This window comes from Rhineura floridana, chromosome 1, assembly GCF_030035675.1.
Source record: "Rhineura floridana isolate rRhiFlo1 chromosome 1, rRhiFlo1.hap2, whole genome shotgun sequence".
In the NCBI taxonomy this organism is placed as follows: Eukaryota; Metazoa; Chordata; class Lepidosauria; order Squamata; family Rhineuridae; genus Rhineura; species Rhineura floridana.
In genome coordinates, this window is record NC_084480.1 from 180,480,081 (window position 1) to 180,502,136 (window position 22,056).

The 22,056-nt window shown below is 41.3% G+C and overlaps 1 protein-coding gene across 2 annotated transcripts in view; it reads right to left on the reverse strand.

Moving 5' to 3' along the window:
• The window catches only part of ICE1 (interactor of little elongation complex ELL subunit 1), a 51,610-nt gene extending 31,896 nt beyond the window's left edge, over positions 1 to 19,714 (reverse strand). The window contains exons 1-8 of one of the 2 annotated variants that reach the window (XM_061588425.1): positions 19,258 to 19,714; positions 14,759 to 14,817; positions 13,545 to 13,580; positions 11,145 to 11,162; positions 10,574 to 10,685; positions 8,563 to 8,639; positions 5,014 to 5,051; positions 534 to 616 (exon numbers count right to left, since the gene is read on the reverse strand). In XM_061588425.1, the coding sequence (XP_061444409.1) occupies positions 534 to 616; positions 5,014 to 5,051; positions 8,563 to 8,639; positions 10,574 to 10,685; positions 11,145 to 11,162; positions 13,545 to 13,580; positions 14,759 to 14,817; positions 19,258 to 19,350 (516 nt within the window). In that variant the 5' untranslated portion in view covers positions 19,351 to 19,714. Of the gene's footprint in view, positions 1 to 533; positions 617 to 5,013; positions 5,052 to 7,445; positions 7,565 to 8,562; positions 8,640 to 10,573; positions 10,686 to 11,144; positions 11,163 to 13,544; positions 13,581 to 14,758; positions 14,818 to 19,257 lie in introns of those variants that run through there. The other variant, XM_061588433.1, reaches the window with a different exon arrangement.
• Positions 19,715 to 22,056: the final 2,342 nt, after the last annotated feature.

The window sequence follows — 22,056 nt, forward strand, 5'->3', positions numbered from 1 at the left end:
AAATTTAGACTATAAAGTCTAGGGGAGGGGAGGGGAGGGGGAAAGGGTCTGTCTTTTATTGTATTTTTTACCCAAGAATCATGCCACACCGGTGCTGTATAACAACATATTATAATTTATTTTGGACTGCAAGGCAAAAGCCAACAGCAATCCAATCCAGATTCAGTCCTCCTCACACAACCCAGCCCTACATCAATAAACATCCATAATATAATAAGCATATTTGGGTGGAGGGGAGAGGCATGTCCACCCACTTCAGTAATGGGGAATGGGCCACCAACAGATAAGCTGGAGGGAGGGGAAAGGGGACAGAGGGCAGATAACTTTCACCTGACTCAACATTTAAAATACATACTCCATATGTGGGGTGGAATATCATTAGAAGGAGATATGCTGGATGAGCAACCCTTAATCTGTAACTTGCAGTGCTAACAGTCAAAGCATGCAGAACCAGAGTGTTCAGGAACAGCCTCTACTTTGCTTTTAATAAAAAAAAAGCTCAAAATGCAGAAACCCTTGCTTAAGAAAGTTACCTGCGCTTTCTTCAATTCCTTCTGAAGAACTTTCTTCTCTGCTTTCAACTGCTTGAACTCCTGGATGTGCTTTCCTGCAGCCTCTTCATTTAAGGGAAAAAACAATCAAAAGTCATCAAAACCATTAAGCTAGCAGTTGCGACAAAAGCCTGCAAACAAGGGCAACATGCATTCGCATGGTGATGCCTTCCCTTTCAGGTTTGTCAAACTCTAATAGTTTATTCAGGGTTTGCAGCACTCAGCTCCGTACTATCATGTATTTCATTAGGATTTCATCACACATGATGCACGCCAGAGTCACATTAACGCACTGATTGCACACACCAGCTCCACAGCTTTTTCTCCAAATGCAGAAAAGCTCATATGCCTTAGAATTCTGCTTAACGAGCTCTAAGAAACTAGCATTTTATTAAATGCTATTAAAAACAAAATGTTTCCATATAGTAAAATATGTGGAACTTCCATTTCAAAAGGTCAGTTGCTTAAACTGTACTTCGTCAAGGTTTGCTGTCAGACCATAAAATGCATACAGATATTCTTAAATTACCATAATTAAGTGTAAGATCTTTCCAGAATGTATATTTAGATTAAAGTTTCTGCAGTAATTAAATCAAGTTTGTTGTAAGCGGATCATTCTCAAAATCTAAGACATGATTCAAACCTGCAAGTGATGGCAACTGCACATTTGAATGTTCTTTCATATAAAGAAACTCCCTGCATGTGAAAAGCCAGCATGCCAAAGATGTTTTTAAAGTTTTACTAATTTCTATGGAAGAGAGTTAGACATGCTTAACTCTTTCACTGAAATCAATGGGACAACTGCTTAACTTTGGCTGGATTGTACTCTATTAATTGTTATAAAACAAACTAAATTCCAAAGCAATTGTACTCAATTTTCTTTTATAGATAATAGGGCATTGCAAACATACATATATGAAGACAAACAAGAGACTGCATTATTGGCTTTTACACTGGAACCCCAGGAATAGCCAGTTAACCGTTCTGTCTAAAATGTAATTAAATAAGACATGGTTTTGCTTTTCTTAAACATGCGGTTATGGTTGAAGTGCAGGGTAGACCTGGTGGTTGTTGATTGTAAATGACTCCTGCATGGCTGGGAAGCAATCAACTCTCACTCCTGCCTTAGTGACCAAAAGATACTAGAGTACTATTTAAAAATGAAGACCGCTACATGCACAAGGGAATCCTTGCATTCATGAGTATTGGACTGACGTTAAATACAATCTCTTGTGCGCAGACACACACATGGAGAGGGGCTGTAGCTCAGCGGTAAGAATATCTGCCTTGCATACAGAAGGTCCCAGGTTCAATCCCCAGCATCTCCAGGTAGGGCTGGGAGAGAATCCTGCCTAAATCCTCAGAGACCTGCTGCCAGTCGGTGTTGACAAAATTGAGCTGGAAGGACCAATGGTCTGGACAGACCAATGGCAGAAGGTAGCTTCCTATGTTCCACTGCACAGCATCCCACAAGCAAAAACAATGCCATTCCTCCCCATCTGAAGGCAGCTACATGGTCATAAGGAATAGGCAACACATTTCTGGCACTCTGGTTAAAAAATAAAGCCCAAAAACAGGATTTGGGAGAAAGTATGGAGCATGTTTGGTTCAGGAGGCCAGGAAAACAGGGCAGCAAACACAGACCTCGTTCCATTTGAGAAAGCGTCAGTGTTGGATGAGATAATGACAAAAAAAGGAAGAAAAGTAGACAAACGAATGAGAAAGTATATCCTCCTGCTTTTCTTGCCTAACAAATTTGACAGGCCTCTCTAGGCAGAACATATATTTTATGACACCAGTGTTCTTCTACTGCCCATGCAGTTTGGGGATGATGGGAGTTGTAGTCCAACAACATCTGGGGACCCAAAGTTGAAGAACAGTGCATTCACACTGTAGGATGACCAAGAAACCGAACCCATCATGTAAGGTATGGAGAAAGGAGTAGAGTTGATTCTCCATGGCTTGGGTCACCAGGGGCAGGATGCAAGTTTATCCTCCACCAATATACATAATTTTTCAATTTGCGCATCAAAATAACTAGAAAAATTAAGATCTATTCCATGATTCCCTGAAGTGCTTCTTTTTATTTTCTTCCACAAAGGGGAATGGTTGCATTCATTCCTATGGGATTTAAGAGGGGAAGATCCCAAATGTTGTTTATCTGAAGTACTCTTACCCTGCTCTTCAGCTGAGAAAAGGCTCCCAGAGTGGCTTACTACATACATATGCAAATACAATAATAAAATAGTCTCTCTCTCTCTCTAAAGCAAACACAAGGACTAGCTTTTAGCAACACAAGTTGTTATAATATCCAAATGAAATGGAAAAAGTTAAAGGAGAGGAGGAGCCAATAATTGCTGATGAAGAGGCTCTGCAGTTCCCATTCTCTCTCTGCTATAGCCTAATGGGATGCCTGCTGCTAGATTTCTGGCTTGCCAAGGGGAAGCCTTCCTTACCTGCTTCTCAGTGACTGGAAACCATGCTCAGTTTAGGATAAGAGGGGGAAGGATCCAGTTAGGAATAAGAGGCCTGTCCTCATCCTTGCTTCCCCCATCGCAGTGGCCTCAAAGCTGGCCAGGACAAAGGACAGGTGAGTGCTCCACTCTCTCCCTCACCATCCCATTCATGATTTAGTTTGTTGCCATTATAGCAGGCAGAGCAAGAAGGGAATTCAGACCAGTTTCTTCACCTTGTGTGGGAGAGAACAGACTAAAACCGAGGAAAGACCAGAAATTCATCTTCCCTTCCCCTTCTTCCCCATAAACATGAAAAGCTTTTAGTACATCGGCAAGTAACAGGCACTCAGCTTGTCACAAATGCCTTCTACGGGCAGATTTACACACATACTCCCCCCCCCCGTACTGAGATTAACCTTCACTTACTCAGCAAACTAAGCAGAGTGTTACCTTCCCATGAGGAGAACAGACCTGCTCCCGTGGGTTTGGCAGAGGCATTGTATTGACATTTAATTTATAAAGACTCAAGAGACAAATTTCTTAACAGCTATGTTACTTTCCTTTAGACATAAAACAAGTGGATTACAACAAGGCCCGAGAATAAGAAGAAAAATAAACAAGAAATGTTTTTAAGGAGCTTCCTAACTTAATCTCAGAATCTTGCCACAACTGCTAACAGCTGCCCAGAGTCAGGTAGGGTGAGGTACACATTTTTCTTCCTGTTGCTTACCTGTCCTTTCTTTGGATGCATATTCTCATATAGTACAAGATTTCTGTTATGTCATGAGAAAGTATAGTGTATGCGGCTTATGAATTAAGTAATGGAATAGTTTTACGGCATTTTTAATGACAGATTGATCTAAATTCTAACAATTTATTACCTCAGGCAACACTTACATTTTAGACTTTGATCATTAGTTTCCTTAAATTAGATGTATAATAAATCTCTTTCCAACACCTTTACTTTCAAGTACATTCTTCTCACCACAAGATCACTAACTAAAACCTTTCTTTTAATCCCACCAAGATACAGGTGAAGATTTGGTACTGTGACGCGGACAGCAGGAGAACTAGGTAAAAAGGTAGCTAGGAGGGCAACAGCAAATAAAGCAAAAAGGGAATCAAACTCAGTTTTCTTGCTGAACTGACCAGTGACAAAATGACCAGTGTGCCTCAACCCCTTACAATATATATAAACTATCCAATACTGTTATCTCTTTTCTTACAACCACGTTATATTAAGCCTGAAGCCCTACTAAAGGTTTTCTGTATCTGACTTGTGAAATTATCTGTAGTGAACTCATGTCGCTAGACGAGCCCTCCTTCAACAAAGGATGCCAGACTAGATGTTTCACATAATTCTACAAGCTCTACAATTTGATGGGTGTGGTCACAAGCAATTCTAGACCACCTCCCAGACTACAATGAATCACTTCTGAACGCTATTTCTGTGGTATATGGGAAAATGAAGCGCACTATTCTATTAAATGTAGACTTTCATTTACAGGTGCCAAAAATGCTACACCTATCTATCTATATCTGCTTGGCTCAGGAAAATGGGGCCTGCTGTTTGCATAACTCACTTGTAAGACAGACATTTGCCAAGGAAAACTGCATGAAAAGGCTGTAATTGCTGATATGAAGTGAAGAATTTTCACCCAGAGCTCCAGTGGCATGATTCAAGGTGGCTTGCAAAAAAAAAAAGTCAAGTCGTGGGCAAAAGGACTGGCTTATTCTGAGCTGCTAACTAACACTATATGAAATGGCTGCATGAAGCACATTTTCTAACATCCTCAGGGATGAGGCAAGTAGGGAGCTAGTTATCAGCTGGACAGTTTTCAAAATGTGTCTGAGCAAATAACTTTGGGGGGGGGCAAACAATGGATAAAGATAAAATTAAAATAAAGATCAGCTTTTATTTTATTCTTCTTCCAGAAAAATTATCACCCATTTGAGTTATAAACAAAAGTGAAACATTATTCACAGTGGAAAAAAGGATAAATTACCTTCAAGTTTCTTCACTTTCGTTTCCAGTTTCTTCTTCCTGACCATGTTTTTGTAAAAAAAAGCATAAAAATTAGGAATGTATTCTCTCAATACAGGCGTTTGGCCTCTTGTCCAATCTGACATACAGTAGATAAGCGTAACAATATTAAAACTGGTTCAGTGTAATTTGTTTAGTTGTGGTGTACATTTTTAGTTGAATTTTGAACAACAGACTGGACCTGTAGCCAATTTTATGAGGTGCTAGGTACCTATAGTCTTTATCACATGCTATAAGGACTGTCACTAAAGTATGCCATACATCAAGAGAGAGGAGCAGATAGCAAACACGTGGCAAAATCGAGACAGCTACTGCCCTGCTTGGAAATGAGTTTTGCCTACAGACTGCTCTGAATAGATGGCAGATGGAGAGCTAGTTCACCCACCAGAGCAAAGGATTCACCATCTCTAAGGATGAGAAATGGCCAGAAGGGCACAGGGTGCAAAAGGCTGGAGTATGCTCCAGAGTTCTTTCTGCTCACATTTTGCATAGGGCAGTCAGCTAGCTCAGATGTAGCACATGGCTCCCTTTGCATACTGTTTTTTTTTTTTTTTTTTTTTCAATAATTTTTATTCAGATTTTCATAAAACATACAAGACAAAATCATAAAACATTCAAAGACAAAAAACAAAATCAAAAATAGTTAAACAAAAAGAAAAAAAGAAAAAAAAAACAAAAATAAAAAATAAAGAGTAAAATATTGACTTCCCATTTGTCAAAGATCAAATCAGTTATAAGTCTATAATATATAACAATCCTGTCTCTTAAGTCATATTATAAAATCACTTTCCTCCAGTAGTTATCTTACTTAATCATCAAATCTCATAAACATTACTTTATTCTTTCCACAAAAAGTCAAAGAGAGGTTTCAATTCTTTAAGAAATATATCTATCAATTTTTTTTTCCAGATAAGCATATCGATTAATCCATCTCATTACTAATTATGATAATCTTGTTGTCATAACCATAGTCAAAATAAACATTTCAATTAATCCATCACATCAGAATCTGTTAGGTTCAGTAATTTCAGTAGCCATTGTTCTATTATCCCTATTAGTTCCATTTTCCATCTTCCATCTTCAGTAGTCTTGTTAAGTCCAGTAATTTCAGTATCCAATCTTCCATTATCAGTATTCCATAATAATCTTGCTGTCAAAGCCATAGTCATATAGTAAGAGTCTGATGGGAATTACCTCTATCCCAAATATTTTCTTGCCATCCATTCTGAATAGGTTGCTGAAATACTGCTGTAAAATCATATCTCTGTTCTTTTTTTCAAAATACACTGGGTCATCTCTTGAAAGTTTTTCCATTGTCACATGGCTGCAGTTAATTCCATAGATTTTCTCTATATTGGGCTCCATCACATCATTCCAGTCCAGAAGATTATCCATGCCATTGATAACTTTATCTCTAGAATCTTCATTAATTTCTTCAGAGATAACATTGAGTTCCAAACAATAGATTTTATTTCTAAAGTCCATAGACTCCAAATCTTGTTCCTGTTCCACGTTTGTTCCAATCTCCGGGATCTCCTCTCTCACAGGGACCCCTGTTCCAGTCTCCAGGGTCTCCTCTTTCACAGGGACCCCTGTTCCAGTCTCCAGGGTCTCCTCTCTCACAAGGACCCCTATGTCTTTAATCTCCTGTGTCTCCAAACAATAAATTTTGTTTCTAAAGTCCATAGACTCCAAATCTTTTTCCTGTTCCACGTTTGTTCCAATCTCCGGGGTCTCCTCTCTCACAGGGACCCCTTCCAGGGTCACCTCTCTCACAGGGACCCCTATATCTTTAATCTCCTGCTTCATTTTACTCAATTCAATTTTCAGCTCCTTACAACCCTGTCGCAGGTTTTGTTTCGTTATCTCAATCTCATCCATTATTTTCTGAAACATAGTTATTTCCAGCTTCTCAGCCACTTTCTTAATTGCCATTTTAAAAGAAAAATATAGGAAAACCACTTCTTATTTCAGCAACAATTGGGTTAATACTCCAAACTTGGTGACATCACAGTATAAACAGAGCAGACAGCCTTATCTCTCCATGCTTAAGTAAACAAAATGCAGTTCCCAGGATCGAAACAATTAATGGCGGTCGTCAGAAAACAGATTCGTCAAAATAAAATAGACCAAAAAGAGAGTAGTCTCAGACAATATAATATTCTTCAAAATAAAAATCTGGAATAGAAATCCCTCTTCTGTGTATATCTTTAGAATGCAAATCCAGGACAGCTTTTTGCAACAAAAACAGAGATAAGCTATTAATTAGTGAGTAGCAGAGAGAAGTTATGGCTCCCCAGTGAGATGTCAAAAACCGATCAATCTGGCAAATCTCTTTTAAACAGCAACAATTTAAGTCAAGTAAAAGAAAAATATAGAAAGAAGGGTGCTTGCCTGTTAGTGCGTTCTCTCTTAGAAGATAAGATGAACGTTCGCTTTTCCAGATAGAGCTTGTTGTTAAAAATCCGTCCCACCTTCGTCGGCTGGACCTCGTCCCATAAATTAATGAGATCTGGTCGTCCCAACAAAAATAGGCTTTGAGGTTAATCTCTTCGTTTCTCCCTACCCGGGAGAAGTTTAATCAGTCAAAAAAAAAAAAAATCTGACTGATATATCTGAATAAGCTTCTTTTGAGGCAGGAGCCCGTCTCAAAAGCAGGCACAGGCTAAGTCACCCTTCCCGGAAGTCCTTTGCATACTGTTTTTGGACAAGCTGGTAAGTATCCTACATCAGAGCACAGTGGGGCACGTTAATTTTGTGCATTTCATATGAGGATGAAAATCAGCTCACTGTCTTTGTCCATGAGACTAATAAAGTTTTGGCACAAGTGAATGCCCCCTCACTACTCCTCAGCCACCAACCTTTTCCAAGTAGTAGATAGATCCTATTTCACCCACAAAGTCTACTGCATGGAATGTAGATGCTGATAATCCCAGCTCCAAATAAAAAGGATAGGTACGGAATGAATTCAGAATGGGCTGCTTTCCTCTCCTTTTGGATTGCTGAGCTATCCCACCTGAAACAACACCTAATACAGTTTTGTTTCAATATTAGTGAAGTGGCACTATCAACTGGCGCCTGTTATCTTTTCGGCGCCAGGTCAAGACTTTCCTCTTCTCCCAGGCATTTTAGCATGTGTTTTAAATTGTTTCTATATTGTTTTAAATTTTAAAATTGTGTTTTAAATTGTTTTTAAAATATGTGTTTTAAACTGTATATTTGTTTTAATGTTTTTGATTGCTGTAAACCGCCCAGAGAGTTTTGGCTATGGGGCGGTATACAAGTGCAATAAATAAACAAACAAACAAACAAACTGGTGTGATTTACAAGAAACATTATACAATTAATTCCTACCCTACATAACTAGTACCAAGCAGGTTCATGAAAACCTTGATTCCTCTGCCCACCCCACATTACAATAGCCTTGAAACGTATGGATCTTTCAACTAACCACAGAGGTGAAAAATAGTATAAATACACTGTATGGTTCATTTATATGGGAACGACTTACATGGTGTCACTTTTGTTCATTTCCTCTTTCACCCGAACATATTCCAGATGAGTTTCCTGATATATCTTGAGTGAACTCTAGTTAAAGAAACTGATAGTGATTAAAATACAGACAAACCTTGACAGAACAATTGCTGTGTTTTATTTATATCCTGCCTTCCCAATATCATAAAATACTATTCTAAAAGTCGTAAGACTAAATAATGCTCCAGGGGAAGGGAACTCTACAACTGTGGAGCCACCACTGAAAAGACTCTGGCCCTGTTCCCTAACAACCTAACATTCACTGGTAATGGGCCAGTGAGCAGGGTCTCAGAACTCAATATTAAGTTGTGGGTAGGTTCAAAGAGACAGGTCAAATAACCTGGTCCTATGCTGCTTAGTGCTGTAAAAGGTTAACACCAACAGTTTTAACTGTGGCTTGAAATGAACTGGTAACCAGTGTTAACTGAATGCTGGACTAGTGTAACATATGAAGATCATCTTGTACCTAGTAGCATCCTAGTGGCCACATTTTTAAGTTTTCAAGGTATTGTCAAATGTATCCCCATGTAGAGAACATTACAGTAGTTTTTCTTAGATGTAACCAGTGTGTGGCTAACAGAGGCTAGATCTGCTTTCTCCAGACTGGAATAAGTCCTACATCTCTCAGAAAAGCTAAGAAGTGAAACTGTTCAGGGACAGACTCAACTTGGGAAACACAACCAGTAAGCTTCATCTGAAGTATTGCTAAGTCACAGTCCCATCAGCACAAGGATTTCCACTTGTGCAATGGGACTTTCCCCCATCCCCTCCATCTGTTCTAGGGTCTCCCTCAAATCTCCAGAGATCTGGGGAGAGTGCAGAGTGCATGGGGGAGAGGGGAAGTCTCACTGCATAAGCAGAAATCCTTGCATTGATGGGTGCATTAGTTGGATACCACCCCAGGTGTCTTAAGAAATCTAAATGCTTTTCCTGACATCCTTTTATTGCAAGATCCTGTGTGATTATTAACAGAGCCTTAAGTTGTGTGTCATCATTGTCATCATCAGCTTGTACAGAAACTATACCACCAGCTACAAACCTGCAGTGAAATCTCAATCTCTCCCCCCCCAACACACGGGGGGGGGAGACTGAAGCTGGAATACATCAGATGCTTTGTATGCAGAAAGTGCATACTTTTATTTCCTAGCTTTTCTAGTAGGAAGATCTCAGGTAACTGAATAGGTGGCAGATGGGCTGCGAAAGACTTCCTCCCCTGAGAGTTGGTAGAACCATGGCTCATCTGAATAGATCCACGAGTGCCCTGTATTAAGTGGTAACTGTGGGCTGCACCTCCTGCTGCCAGTCACCACTCAAGGCAGGAGAGAGGACCAGGTTAGATGAGAGAGGAACTGCTAAAGCAGCACAGGAGAGTGTTTCAGTTGTCAGCTGTTTATAGCTCCTAGCAGCCAAACCGACTTCTTTTCTTTTTCTGGTTGCTGCTATCAAAACACGTTTTTGGTACTGTGGTTGTGTAGGAAGGGAAAGACAGGCAGAAGACAGATAGGGGTTCTGAAAGTGCTGGATTAGCTCTCTCCAAGTGCATTACACACTAAGGCAACGGTGGGAAACTGGATCTGGTTGGCATTATCTCCCCCCAACTCTTGGGAGCCATCCATCTGATGTCACAATGGTGGCAGCTGACCCCCCCTTTTTTGCCCACATGGGTCTTGTAGAGTGTTTTGCAGGCACCTGCAAACCCCTTTTGGCTAAACCAGGTTACCTGCCCCACACCTGATGCCATATATGACAAATGAGGAGGGCCTGTGGGTCTGAGGTTCCCCATCCCTGCACTAAGGGACTAAAGAATAGCTCCCCAGCTACCTTCAAAGGGCCACCTAGTGTCCTTTTCTGGACCAGAGTCTGTCTATAGGCTTTTAGGTGCAGACCCCACTCTACTATATTGCTGAGAAGAGGCAATCCAGATGGTTCTCAAAGTAGGTCTCGCCACATATCTTTCTTTCTTTTCTTTTTTAGGGCAAGGAAGATACCTTCTTTTCCTCCAGTTCTGCTTTCACAGATCCCAGCTCTTCCTGGCATTTTTCTAATGGTGATATTTTCTGGAGCATTTGTTCCACTTGGTGACGAAGAGTATTGTTTTCTCTGAAATGGACAATTACGAAAGTAGAAACCAAATATGGACTTAAACACAGTTTCTTAGAACCTCCAGATACATTAGGCTCCATGCTGCAGAAAGTCATCTTAGGGGTGAAGCTAGCACGCTCACCCTCCACTGCCCCCCATGTGCTAATTAACACTTAAAAGTAATGCCTGAAAAGGACCTAAGAGGTTCTTCCATTTATCAAAATCTTTTGGGTACTTACACCATGGGCCAAGCCATATAGTGAATACAAACTGTAATGTTCTTCTGTAGTATCTCACACTCAAATGTCATTCCCTAAAAACTATTCTCAACACCTGGTTCTTTTTGCCTTAGGGAGAACACAAAAGTACAGTAAAGGCAATTAGTAACTTCCAGAGATTATCCAGCAGGCTGTCTTGATAACTTCCAGGCCCAGGGCAGCGGGCATAATGTCAGAATTCAAACTGAAGATTCCTTACCTTTCAGCAAACTGAAGCTGTGATATCTGGTTAAAGAAAACCTGAAATGCAGGGATTAGCACTATGACCACAGCAACAGATCAACAGAGCCCCCTGTAGCTTATGAGGCTGTTTATATCCTGATATGACACGCATGTACCAAATGGATGCATTTTACACCTTGCTACGAAGCACAAACAACATATTTTATTATTTCTCTCAAGCACCCAAGAACTTGGGAACTGTACAGAGCAGAACACACTTGTAAAAGGAAAGTCAGCTGTTTACAATACATGTGAATGGTAACTAGGAAATACTATTTGTATGTATTTTAAAATTATAATTAATTAATTAAATTTATATCCTGCCCTTCCTCCCAGAAAGAGCCCAGGGCAGTGAACAAAACACTAAAAACACTTCAACACATCTTAAAAACAACTTTAAATGAAAAATGAAATGAAAAATCTGATTTACCTTATGCAAGCATTCTTCATAACTGACACCATATACATGTATTTTGTACTCTATACCTGAATACAAACATACTACTACGCTGCATTTATATACTGTACTTCAAAGGGCTTCAAATACATCATTTCAGTGATCCTTACTACAGGTAAGCTACAATGACTGCAGATGGGGGCCAGAGAGAGAGTTAGACACTGAGATGTTCTGGCTCAGGCCTCTTAGTCAGCTCACAACAGAGGGAAGCTTTGAATTGGGGACTCACACTCTTAGCCATTGCACTGTTTCTCAAATCCTTTCTATCTCACCAACATTTGGCAGGAACGCAAGTGAGGGCCTTCTCATTGGCTGCTCCCAGGCTCTGGGACACCTTGTTAAGGGAGGCCTGTCTAGCTCTGTTATGCCCAGTTGTGACACAGACGCTTTGCTGGTCAAACCAGACTTTCCATTGACTGAACACTTGGGGGAGCAGGCAAGGCCCCGTCACCAACCCTAGAGATCCTGAGAGTCAGTGGGGAGGGGGGAAGCCTTCCCAGGGATGCTTTCAGAGGATCCTCTTGAAGGGCCCTCGGGGGGGGGGTTCTACTTCAACTGCCAGCAGATGAGCCCCAAGTGGAATGGGAGGGAGAGGTCGAGCCACTCCTCTGCTCTCAAGAGTGCAGGTGCCTAAAAATTCAAGCCCAGGGCACATGTCCATGACAAAGTACACACGTGAGGGCCCAATGTCAGCATGTGTAAAGAACACTTTATGAGTAAGGGTACTCCTCAGGAGGAAGGGTTCGCAGAATACTCTAGAATACCAACAGCTGGGATTATCTGTACCCTGGCAGGCTAGACTATATCAGCCCTTTTCCCAAGCTTCCCAGTTGCTGGAACAGCACAGGCCACTTGTTCCCTAACATTGGACTCCCTGATTTACCTTGCCTAAACTGGATCTCCTTTATTGCTAACCCCTGGACCGTTACTCCCCCAGGATCATGTTTCGAACTCAGACTGATTGTGCATGACTCTGGCTTGTCTCTGTATGCTTGACTTATCTACCATTGTTTGGCAATCTCATGTGTGAGGCCTTAATCCCCTTGGACTCTATGGGCTTGGGGCCTACCCACATGCTACATCACCTTCTCTGCTGACCTTCTGCTGACAGGCAAAAACATTTTTATTCAGGCAGACTTTTGGCCTAATAAGCTGATGTGTTATGACCACCAAAAATATGTTGCCATTTGCTCAGCTGGATAGTGTTTTTATCGTTTTACCTTCCTATTGCCTTTTTTAAGGCTTTTGATATTTTATCCTTGGTATTTTACCGGTTAACTGCCTTGAACACTATTTGCGGGAAAGATAGTATACAAACCTAATAAACAAAATATAATGTCAGTTACGATGGATTCATGAGTGTGCGCGCTCTGAATTTTCCCATTCAGTCTGGGAGCCTGGTTCTTTTCTAGCACAATTACTGTGTTTTCAGGGAAAGGCCAGCGAGATTTTGTATTAAAACTCTCAAAGCAGAAACATTCAGGTGCATGATGATAAAAGACTGGGTCAGGATACATCAGTGGCTTCAGTTACAGAGGCCTTTCTCACACAGTGGTCCTTTAGCACAGGGCACAAAAGCTGTTCCCATTGCCATGGAAACAGGGTGCCTGCTTTCTGCCAAGGGTGCCGTGGCAGCCGCTCCCTATCTGCATGTGGCTGCCTGATGCAACTCTGGGTAATCTGAGCCTTGGCAGATTGCACCACCAAGATTTCAAATCACAAAGTTGCTACCTGTTCAACAACAACACCTGTAAAGTGTGCAGTTCAGCAACCCACCGCAGAAGTGCTGGCCATACGTTATAAGCTTCTGACACTTAAAAAAAACACACAATACAGAACTATTTTAGAGTTCACGCAGTGGTGCGCTGCTCGAATACACATTGCCATTCTTTTCTATAAAAAGAAATGCAGAAAAGGATATCATTGCACTTTTGTTGGTATTCCGTCAGCAAGTGGCTGTAAGAGATAGAACGGGAAGGCAAGGGGATTAGATGCAGGTCCACACTAAAAATAAGTGCAAACATGGCAGAACCCTAGCAAAATTAAGATCTTCAAGGACAAAGTCAATCTGTATACACGGAATAATGTTGTGCCTGACGCATACTGAAATTGGCCTCTGTGTTATATAAATTAGTGAGCAAGGGCAGGTATGTTCTCTCTCATTACTACAAAAATCAGTATTTTTTTACATATATTAAGTGCCCTCCCAGTTTTCATACCAGCCAACACTTTACGGACGATATGCCACATACATGAACTACAGCTGCTAGTCTACTCCTTTTCCCTAATGAGTTGGTTTGCATGCAATGCTGTCAAACCACGATTTATCACAAATGCACACATTTTTAGAGAGAAGATCATGGCTCTTCACTCAGTTCCCTTGCTGCTGTGCTACCAGGGTTTAAGGTACAGTTTGGTTTAGTGTGTCATCATAACCTGGGTTTGTCACTCCAGACAAACCACAAGCTGAAACCAGGGCTGTGGAGTCGGAGTCGTGAGCAATTTTGGGAGGAGTCGGAGTCGGTAGCAATGTACCGACTCCGACTTCCAAATAAATTTTGACTGACAAGAAGCAATTTTGGGTGGAGTCGGAGTTGGACAGTAGAAAAATAGAGGAGTCGGAGTTGGACAGTAGAAAAATAGAGGAGTCGGAGTTGGAGTTGAAGGTTTGGTGTACCGACTCCACAGCCCTGGCTGAAACCAAAACTTGCTCTTGGTTTGCAGCTTGTCATTTGTCTGGCAGGATGATACACGAAACCAAACCAGGGCTTTTCCCTGGCTAGCACCACAGCAGGAACAGCGCAGGTGCCACAATCTCCTCTTAAGGAACCTGCATATTTATGCTAAGCCACGGTTTGGTGTAGCATTCGTACAAACTGAGTCCATTGCCTGTCCCCGCCACACAAGCAGCCTTGGTGGACTGCAAAAACTACAGTAGTTCTATGCTGAAAAGTTTAGCTCTGCTGAACTATATGTACAGGCTGCAATTTGCACAGTAAATGCTTTGAATCCCATTGGGTTTGAATGGGATTTAAAGCAGCTGAACTCTGCATAGGAGAGCAAAGATGAAAACAGGTGCATACGCACACAGGCAGAAAAATACATTAGTACAAAAAAGGTGAAGACATACTTACTCGGTATCAATGATCTTTTGCTTTAATGCAATTAAGGCAGCTACATATTCATTTAAATTCTGCAAGAAAAATGTAGCAGCAAATTAAAGAAATTCAGCTCCCACCCTCCAAGAATATATTGTATGCAGGTACTTCCCAAACTGGGCACACTTTAGAAACATTTAATCTCTTGTGGAAAGCAAAAGGAAGGAAAACTGAAAAGCAATGCAATGGCAGACAAGCAGGTAGCAAAAGACTGTAAAAATCATGCATACGATTTTTAGAAAATAAAAATGGGAACAAACTTGCAAATAACTTTAGCCTGGCAAAGAGCTTGGTTCCAATAATTATAATCCTGGATTTCTCCTTAATGCTGCTTAATGGGCTACGAACTAAGGTGAATAAACAGCAAGCAGCCGTGGATCAGGCCCATGTAACCAAGTATATTTGCAGCAACTAAATTCAAACACGAGAAGCAGCAGCTAGACCTCAAGATTCCCCATACCCCAGGGACCCAATCCCCAGATTCCAGAAGCTGGGAGATTGGGGCACATCTTCAGCATTAGGATACATGCCAAGTTCGGCCTTTTTGGCGGTGGTTCTGCATCTGTTGAATGACTTCCACACCGAGGTGCGTCATGTTCCCACTTTAAATTCATTTAGACACTAGGCAAAAACTCATCTTTTTTGCCAGGCTTTTAGAGACTGATGGTGTCTCTTGGGGGCACGAGTTCATGGCAGGTGAAGTAATTTCTGAGTTTTGACACTGCTAATTATACCACTTATGTAGTTATGAGATTTGTTTTGTTTTGTATGTTTCTGACATAAAGGCAATACAAAATAGTTACAGTATTTTGTAACTATTTTGGTGAAGGGCGGTATATAGAAACACCTTAATAAGTGAATAAAAAATTATTTTATTGTTCCATAACAGTTACCTTGGGTTGTGAAACTGGCATAAGCCCCTCTCTTTGTCACAGTACTTATTTCAAGCTGTAAATGAAGCCTATTTACCTCCAAAGAGTTATGCTTTATCAAAGTTGCTGACGATGTTTTTCTTGTATAGCATAGACATGTGTGGGCAGGTAGTAACAATTTGGTGGGTTTGTACTTTTTTATAGGGTTACTTGCAAATACTACACCATTATTTGAGTCAGTTGGCCCACATGTTCTTTGAACAGTAAAACCTCCAATCAAATCAAACCTCCAATGTTACCATGAGCACAATACTTTTCAATCAAGTCAACTCACATGTTTAGCTGTCATTCATCAAACATTAGGTAGGCAAGTGATGCATATGCAAACGAACCAGATGAATACAGAAGGGATGTACAGAAGTACTATAGTGCCCTCCCAAAGCAAATTCCCAGTGGGCCTCGTAACATTTGCAGGGCTTCTTGCAAAGAATGCTAGATTAGGTGGTCCTTGATCTGATCCAGCAAAGGCACATCTTGCTTTCACAAATTAGAGAACTTGCTTTATCTGTCAAAAGAACCCAAGTAAGCACTCCCACTTTGTAAATTTAACACTAGTAGAGTGTAGGCAGTTTAGTAAAACCAATGTAGACCATAAAAATGGAAGTCAGTCCACCAGACCACACCATGTTAACATCAAATCCTTAGATCAAAATATATATAAAAAAACATTCCTGGCAGGCAGTTGCAAAGAATAAAATTGCCTCCCCCTTTTAAAGATGTCAAACCTTGAGTCTGAGCATCTTTAAGAGTACCTCAAAATGTATTTATCTGCACTGAGAGATGGCTGGCAGGGATTTGAATACACCAAACTTAACAGGGTGCATTATAAAATATATTTCAAAAGTCTCAAAGGAAGGATGGACTAGAAATGAATGGGACACCCTCTATTTTAAGTATTAGACAATAAAGGCAACAAGTGATCCCAACAGAGTTTTCCAAGCTATTTGTGACTGCACAGGCTTGTAGATTGCCGCTTGCCTGGTTAGTTATAGCAAGTAAGAATCGACCAGGCAGGGAAGAAATGGTTCAATAAAAGATACTTTATTTCTCTTTCAGGTTGTCAATGTGTTACAAATCCTTAACATGGGTACGTGTGGGCAGGCAAACTGGTAAAAATGCTTGAGGGTTTCTCTCAAGACTGACTGCATATATTACCACAGGCAATTCCATCTAAATTTTCTCAGAGTTTAATTCTTCGACTGTCCTGATCCTTTCTTGCTTTCCTTGTCTTTACCTTCTTTGTGAGGTTTCACTGTATCTTTCCTTGAAGGATACAGAGCCCTATTTCAGCATTTTAACTGAGTGACCCACAATCAAAGTTGTTTTACAGCACAATCTTAATCATTTCTACTCAGAAGTACATACTGTTGTTGTTGTTGTTAATAATAATAATAGTTATTTAATTTACTACTTGCCCTTCACCCTGAGGTCTCAGGGACGGTTACAATAGTTTAAAATAATAATTAAAAGAATTAAAAACAACTAAACACAATATTGAATTCAATGGAGTTTACTCTCAGGTAAGTGGGGTCAGGACTACAGCCTTAGGCTACAATCTGATTTAGTGATAAGTCCCACTTAACTCAAGCGGACTTACTTCTGAGCAGACATGTACAAGACTGTGGTGGTATTCACTTGGTTTTATAGAGACTGGGTTACACCTTCCTTCCCGCCCCTCTGAAATCACTTGACTATATCAACTAACCACTAGAAAAGCTTCCTGGAATGCTTCATAATAAAAAAAAATGATTTAACCATAATTTGCTTAAATAATTTCAATGAACAATTTATATGGGGGATCAATCACGTGAAACACAGCTTACAGTATCAAGGCACATGCCTATATTCCTCTCTATGATAAGCTATTAGCTATCTCAACAATTTATATTTTACACTGAGGTATCAGTGAGAGATGCAAATGTCTTCAAGCCAGGCTGTATCTGTCTAGCACTGCTACCATTTTGGATTTGGCTTTTATTCTAAGGTATGAGCAGCTGCCCCCATCCTGCTATTCAGCAGAGATTCCCAAAGTTGTCAATGCAGATGGACTTCTTAGCTAATTTCATGTAGAGGACTGAAACAGTGGAGTTCTTTGCGGAGGGTCAGCAAATCATGGAAGCAAGGTACAACTGCAATGTTGTACAGATGTGAAGGAAATACAGAACACAATGGGGGTGAACTTATGTTGAATTACACTATGGGACTTTATCCTCTAGCTGGCACCCACACACACATGTTCCTTCACTCATTGTCATTTAGCCACAAGCAATGACATTCCATTAAAATCTTCAAAATCACATCAAGCAACAACAGTAACCAAAGATCTCATTAAAACCTTTATGGTCTGGAAGCTATAGATCTTTCAGACACTGATGTGACTAGAAAAATCATCTTGAGTCATATTAGCATTCCAAATATACATTACTTACTAGAATAGAAAAGGATATAAATAAAATAAATGTGTATGAGTTTAGGATAGGTATCTTTGACTACAGTTAAAACAGCATGCAAAGGATCAGGCTGCAAGTGTTAACTATAAAGCAAATCCCACTGAATTTAAGGGGACTTACTCCAGATAGGACTGCAACTTTATCGTGTATGGCAATGACTGTATTCTATTTAAAAGTTCAATGTTAATTTATTTTGTTATTATCTATTTTTTTAGCTTTCTCTCTAAAAATATAAGTTTTTCCGTTTCTGCACAATAAGGATGGGCTATATGGTATTCTGTACAACAAGGATTAGATAATGAAACCTTTTCATTTACAGCAGGGTGGGTGGTTTTATCTCCTAGGCCTGGTTTTTCTACTTGTAAAAACTAAAATAGGCTCCTTTGATTACAGAAGTTTATAGCTCCACGGCCTTTAAAAAACTGTATTTTCCAGGGATGAACAACATTTAAAAAAAACTGCAAAAATGTCCGCAAATAGAGAACCCACCAAATGAAACCTACCCAATCATCTTCTCTTTTACGTTCAAATCACAAATAAACAATGCTAGACGTTCAGATCAGAAACATGTTGAAATAATCTTAACAAATCAATAAATGTGTATTGAAGAATATATACAGTACTGAGCTTAGAACAGATCATACTGTAACCTTTATTATCTTACAGGAAAGAGAACCGTTGAGAAACCTGCCAGGCTGATTTGGCCACCGCCCACTTTAACTTGACAGATATGCTTTTCACTCACTAAAACAATTTTAATCATTCACACATTCCTTTTGTGCGCTATTCTTCAATACATTCTTTTAATAACACATCACACAGCAAATATGTGCTAAGTGTTTCCATTTCCCCCCAATAATACAACCCCCGTGGCTTCCACATTTCTCTAGTCGCAAAGGTGCCTGGAAGTCTTGCATTCCACCACAAATGGGAGAGCGTGTGAGCAACTCCTAAAAGGGTATGGCTCAAGGAAATCCGTACATGCTCAAAGGTACGGTCAAAGGTAGATTCACTGAATTAAAAACTAAATAAAAACCCGGCGCTGAGCACGGGCCAAGGTAAGTTCTGGGACCTCTCACCGTTGCTGCCTTACCTGTTGGAGGGCCCCGCAGTTGGCGCAGGCTGTGGCCGCCTCCGCCGCGATCCCCGCTGTAGTCGCCGCGGGCGGGGTCTCCCCGGGCATCATGGTTGCTACTGCAACTGCACGCGCCCATTCGTCGCCCGTTACAAGCCCCGGGCGGCGTCGGCACCAGTAACGAAATCCGTACGTAGAAGCAAGCAGGGCCGGCCTCTGCACCACGGAGTGCGACGCACAGCGAGAAAGGTCCTCCGCTTGCTAGCGAAAAGCTGTCTTTGGCACTGCCTGACATTCAGCATGTCTTGAGTCCTTCCTAGTGAGGTCTTTTTTTGTGACAAGTTAACCCTCCCTCGCCCTATCTGGCCTCCGACAAGGCACTAGGAACGACAACCCATTCTCTGAGAGGGTGACTACGGCGGCAAATTCCCTCATGCAAAGACCGGGCAACAGAAGGAATACAAATCCCAATATGCAATGCGACTTCGCTTTCGACGGAATCCCTAATCTGGGACGGAATCGCAGACAGGCCAAATAGGAATAGAGATTTGTGACATCGCCTGGTATTTTTTATCGTGGTTCCAGCGCTGTCCTTCGTGCAGCCGTGAGCGAGCCATCTACGTACAAATACTGGCAGCTGTTGTCCACTGGGGTTGATGGGGCGAAGGATTGGATAACTAATAGCAGGCGGGACCACAGCTACTATAGAAGAGGGCATTTCATCAAGTGTAGCTTGTCCATCTTTTGCATAGAATTGCAGGAACGTTGTCCTCTTGTACCCAGGGCCAGTCCTAGGGTAAATGCTTGGCGAGGAGTGGCTTTGGCGCGCGCCCCGCGGGGCAAGCTTTGCAGAGCTACTCAGAGAGTTGGTGCGGGTGTGATGTTGGGGGCCCTGCTGCTGCCCCCTACAAGGACCCATGCTTGTGTGTAGAAAGCTGGGGGGCCCATGCGAGAATTGCTGCATGCCCAGGCTACATGTGAGAATTCTCGCCTGCAGCTCCTCCCTGCCCTGGCTGGGATCAAGCAGGATGATGGGTGTGCTATATTTTTTCTTACAAGAGAACAGGTTGTGCTTCTCCTGAGTTTCTTCTCCAAATTGCAAGCGCCTTATGGCAGAGCTTCTTTCTGCTTCCTGGGGCTCACTCACAGGTCTTGTGGTTGTGGACTCCTGATGGCCTTTTCCACTACTCACTCACTCAGAATTCCTCTTTAAGACCTGGCTACACACCACTCCTATGCCTTTCTCTGTGGTAACTGTTACAGAAAATTACTCTCCAGTGGCACTTTGCCTGGAAATCTTGGATGGCGTTCCCTCACTCACTCTCTCCTTGAACTCTTTCCCTGATGGCCCTAGAGTTCTTCCTGTGACAAGAACAGGCTATCTGCTCTGCCACAGAATCCCTCCTTAAAGCCTTCCCTATTCCTTCTCTCCTTTACAACACACTGTACTGTGTAACGGGCTACTTGTCCTGAGCCAATCATAAGCCTGCCTGACCAATCACCGATGTCTCCCCAAATGTCTGGGTAGCACTACGAATTTTCTTGACATTTCCAGTTACAGTTCCCAGGGGCGAGTGTAACTTCTCAAAACTGAAGCTCATCAAGACATACTTGTGATCTACCATGGCGGATGAGTGGCTCACATCACTTGTTATCCTATCCATCGAGGACAACATTGCTCAAAACCTTGATCTCTCAGCCACTGTACTACAGTTTGCATAAGCCAAAGCTCAAAAAGCCACTTTCTGAGCAGCGACAAATGCATTTGGAACCCAACAGAACTATCACACATTTTACTTTTAATATTTTTTTGTTTTGTAGCTGTTCTTGTCTTCAGGTAAGCATTCTTTATTTTAGAATATCCATTATTTTTATCTTTAAAAATAATAAATAAAAGTTACTAATAAAAAGAAAGCCAACTGACATTTTATAGTGTACGGCTTTATTTTATTATTATCTATATGGTGCTTATTGTGCTTATAGTATTTGAAGGACTAAGTACCTGGTAACGTTGCATCAAAGTAAAGCTGTATTCCGCTGATTTATATACCTAGCATAAAAGACATCAAAGTGGAAATTTAAAAAGAAACATGCTTTAAAGCTAACTGATGGAAGATAATTTTTGTAGTTAGTACCCAAACAACCTGTCGAGCCTTCGGAAAAAAAAGGTTACACACATTTGCTTTTTCCTACCCTAATTCACTGCAGACAGTGCATTAAAAAAAACCAGCTGAGCTCAGCTCGGCACCCCCTCAGCTCAACTTGTGTCCCCCTCAGCTCGGTGCTCTGGGTGACTGACCACCCAGCTCGCTCACCCCTAAAACCGGTCTTGTTTCCATCTGATCTCTCTCTCTCTCTCTCTCCCTCTCTCTCTCCCTCTCTCTCTCCCTCTCTCTCTCTCTCTCTCTCTCTCTCTCTCTCTCTCTCACACACACACACACACACACACACACACACACACACACACACACACACACACACACACACACACACACACACACACACACACACACACACACACACACACACACACACACACACACACACACACACACACACACACACACACACACACACACACACACACACACACACACACACACACACACACACACACACACACACACACACACACACAGAGAGAGAGAGAGAGAGAGAGAGAGAGAGAGAGAGAGAGAGAGAGAGAGAGAGAGAGAGAGAGAGCTTGGAAGTAACTTGTTATTTTTAACGAGTTACTTTTAATTCGTTACAATTTTAAATAACGAGTGGGTAATTCCATTACATTTGGCAAGTAACGGAACGAATAGTAATTTCCCT